The following is a 4,184-nucleotide window of genomic DNA, read 5'->3' as shown; positions in this document are numbered from 1 at the left end:
GCAGAACAGGCAGATCTACTGAAATCTACTGTTGAGAGGAGCAGGAAGCAAGACAGAAGAGTTCTGCACCATGTGGGTTAGCTCACTGGCCAGGAATAAAACTCGTGCTGCACTGTCTGGCCATAACTTAATAGTACAGAGACTGAACCCTTTGTTATTGGGGAGGCCCACTGTTATGATTATTAATCCTTTAATTTGTAAATGATTGAAGTTAATTTTATTTTTTCTAAATCTCTTTAATTTCAGATACTTATTTTTAAAATTTTTATTTTCATAAAATTTTCATTCTAGTCACAATTCCTTGTTTTACTAGGAATGCAATATGTACGTCTGAAGATAACCTGATTACTTTTAATGTACTTTTAATGTATACACACACATACACATGCTTAATATTGGTATTTTTTGTTTATAATCTCTTATGAGATGTATTTAATTCTATAGATTATCCTAACATAAATGTAATTTATTGGTTTTTAAGAATCCAATCCTCAGCTTGAAACAGTAAGAATTTTTATATATTTTAGAACTCATGCGGAAGTGGCTCTAGCCTCTCAGTTCAGTGCTTTAACCCTCTGCGCTACCAGGGAGGGCCCTAGTTTTGTATAAAATTTAATAGGTTTTTGAGATGTAGAAACACATTGTTAATAAAGATTATAACTGATGCCACTGGTAATATTTCAAAACCTGTGTATAGCACAAAATAGAAATTAATTGTAAACTTTATTTAGAAAATTTTAACATTTCATGAACCCAAACATAATTTTTGCAGTTCATGAACTCAGACATAAAAGAAGAAACACAGAGAGATTATGGCACACTGTGAAACTAACATTCACCTGCTTATTTGACAGAGGTGGTGATGTGCAGTCTACTTTTCTTGGTAATAGTGGCTTAGATATTACATTATCTTAATGCAAAGTCATTGTTTTTACAGATAAGGAATGGAGGGGGTGTTTCTGTTACATTCCTTCTCCTTCTCTCAAGGCCTCTTATCACCTTGTTAGCAAACAATAATACAGTGTTTGTATACTTTTGTAGATGTTAGCAATCAACAGAAAAAATGAATATAATTGGAGAAAACAGATGAGTCAGAACATAAAACCCTGAAATACTATCACTCTTCTTTCAACTCATAAATATCATGTGTTGCCATTTCTTCATTTTTATTACTGTTTTGTTTTTTTTTTTGCTGTTTATCTTATAGATCCATGTAAAGGCTCATTTTGACTATGACCCCTCAGATGACCCTTATGTTCCATGTCGAGAGTTAGGTCTATCTTTTCAAAAAGGGGATATACTTCATATAATCAGCCAAGAAGATCCAAATTGGTGGCAAGCCTACAGGGAAGGTGATGAAGATAATCAGCCTTTAGCAGGACTTGTTCCAGGTAACGGGCAAATTAGTAGAATGCACATAGTTACAGCTTAAAGAACATTTAAAGGAAATCATTTTTCATGCCTTTTTTCATGTGTTGGGTCATAATGTTGTATCTGAATTACAAGTATCTTGAACAGAAGTGTGTTACGTTTGTCACAATTCAAATTGTAATCGAATTATACATGTTTTTCTACTTGCACTGTAGGAATATTAAGACTACCCTATTCTCAAGGCAACAAAATTTGTACTGAACTCTTGTGCCATAACAAATTACCATCAAATGGACCATAAACTTGATTCTAAGAAGGAATTTGTCACGCTGCTTCACTTTTTAAGGAATTAGGGAGTAAGATCATGGAATGTATTTACCTAGAATATCTTAGGGTAGAAATAAGGTGCTTCAGAATTTTCATTGAAGAACACTGGTTTGAGCTTACACTAAACTAAATCTTTAACTCATAGTGACCTTTGGATTTATTAAGAGAACATGTTTCTTAGAAAGAGTGAAGATACTTAAGAGAATGGAATGTGTCGTACTCCCTACAGATTGTTCTGTAGTTCCCAGAATGGGTGTATGGTGGAGTGAGGGAAGCAGAAACAAGGGATGTAAGATACTAAACAAGATAAAAGAATACTTGCAATATGATAAAATGGGAATAGGGTAAAAGATAATAATTCATCAGTTTATTCAGTCAACAAATACTATTAATCTGCAGTGTAAAAATTACTTGACTTAGCACTAAAATAAGCTAAGCTTCTCTTCCACATTGGACTTCAAAACACATTCCCTTATATGACATTAGTACCTTAATTGTACATTAATATAAAACTATGGGTTTCATTTTATTTATTCCTTTAAATCTAGACAACATCTGTTAATAAATGGTGACTTTAAAAACAATGGTTCTTCTAGAACTACTGTTTCTGAATTAGACTTTCTAAAAGGCTCTTCTGTAACTTGTTGTAGTTTTGTCACTTGCCTATATAACATGTTTAAATAATCACCCCTCCTATTTAAACCATCTTCAACATAAAAGATATGTTGAAGTAATAGATTTTAGCGAAAGAGGGAAAGCATTTTTCATGGAAAGCATGAAAAAATACTTTAAAATACTGACTTTCAGATATATAGTAGGAACAGAGGATATCCAAAAATTTTGAAATAGTTTATAAGGATTCCCTTCCCACTCTGGAACTAAACCAAGGCAATTTTCTGAGTGACAAGAAAGTTCAACATGGTATGCTTTTTTTGTGTATGTGTAACATCACAAAAAGCTACAGATCATATGCTTTAAAACCTAGAAGTTGAAAATACATCATCCATATTCAGTCATGTTTCAAGGAGGCTAATTGTTTACAGTAGCCATTACAGAATGTTCCTCTAGAATTCTTGTGGTATCAGATCCCATCTTGGTTCCATTACAGAATGTTCCTCTAGAATTCTGTAGTATCAGATCCCATCTTGGTTCCATATATGCCAAATACCAGTTTGGTATCTTCTCTCCATGTCAGCCTTAGCCCTTAAATTTTTAGAACTATTGTTTATTGACTGATTGTTTGCATTAGGTTTTTGAAACTACATAGATGAGTTGGATGTTTCATTGAATACCATTGATGTCTGTACATAGTACACATAAAACTATAGTTTGAGTTTATCATTTTCTGTTAGACTTTTAAGAGATCATAATTTCCATGTCTCATCTTTTGTCTGTTTGTTTCAAAAGTACACATGTGTACTATTTAAAAAAAAAAAGTGCCATAAAGATTTCTTTATTCATGCATAGAAGGACTGGGCCATAGGCCAAAAGTGCAGGAATAAGAGGATTCACCAGAGACAGTGGGGGGCAGAACAGGCAGATCTACTGAAATCTACTGTTGAGAGGAGCAGGAAGCAAGACAGAAGAGTTCTGCACCATGTGGGTTAGCTCACTGGCCAGGAATAAAACTCGTGCTGCACTGTCTGGCCATAACTTAATAGTACAGAGACTGAACCCTTTGTTATTGGGGAGGCCCACTGTTATGATTATTAATCCTTTAATTTGTAAATGATTGAAGTTAATTTTATTTTTTCTAAATCTCTTTAATTTCAGATACTTATTTTTAAAATTTTTATTTTCATAAAATTTTCATTCTAGTCACAATTCCTTGTTTTACTAGGAATGCAATATGTACGTCTGAAGATAACCTGATTACTTTTAATGTACTTTTAATGTATACACACACATACACATGCTTAATATTGGTATTTTTTGTTTATAATCTCTTATGAGATGTATTTAATTCTATAGATTATCCTAACATAAATGTAATTTATTGGTTTTTAAGAATCCAATCCTCAGCTTGAAACAGTAAGAATTTTTATATATTTTAGAACTCATGCGGAAGTGGCTCTAGCCTCTCAGTTCAGTGCTTTAACCCTCTGCGCTACCAGGGAGGGCCCTAGTTTTGTATAAAATTTAATAGGTTTTTGAGATGTAGAAACACATTGTTAATAAAGATTATAACTGATGCCACTGGTAATATTTCAAAACCTGTGTATAGCACAAAATAGAAATTAATTGTAAACTTTATTTAGAAAATTTTAACATTTCATGAACCCAAACATAATTTTTGCAGTTCATGAACTCAGACATAAAAGAAGAAACACAGAGAGATTATGGCACACTGTGAAACTAACATTCACCTGCTTATTTGACAGAGGTGGTGATGTGCAGTCTACTTTTCTTGGTAATAGTGGCTTAGATATTACATTATCTTAATGCAAAGTCATTGTTTTTACAGATAAGGAATGGAGGGGGTGTTT

At 32.9% G+C, this 4,184-nt stretch overlaps 1 protein-coding gene across 2 annotated transcripts in view; it reads left to right on the top strand.

Annotated features, from left to right (window-relative positions):
* MPP5 (membrane protein, palmitoylated 5 (MAGUK p55 subfamily member 5)) overlaps positions 1-4,184 on the top strand; it is a 69,431-nt gene that overhangs the window by 47,465 nt on the left and 17,782 nt on the right. For both annotated transcript variants that reach the window (XM_004681767.2, XM_012724629.1), the window contains exon 9: positions 1,208-1,391. In XM_004681767.2, coding sequence (XP_004681824.1) covers positions 1,208-1,391 — 184 coding nt within the window. The remainder of the gene's footprint in view (positions 1-1,207; positions 1,392-4,184) is intronic.

The sequence above is a fragment of the Condylura cristata genome, unplaced genomic scaffold, assembly GCF_000260355.1.
Source record: "Condylura cristata isolate star-nosed mole 26May11 unplaced genomic scaffold, ConCri1.0 scaffold00013, whole genome shotgun sequence".
Classification (NCBI taxonomy): domain Eukaryota; kingdom Metazoa; phylum Chordata; class Mammalia; order Eulipotyphla; family Talpidae; genus Condylura; species Condylura cristata.
The sequence above is the reverse complement of the archived record's forward strand: the minus strand, read 5'-3'. Positions and strand labels throughout refer to the sequence as shown.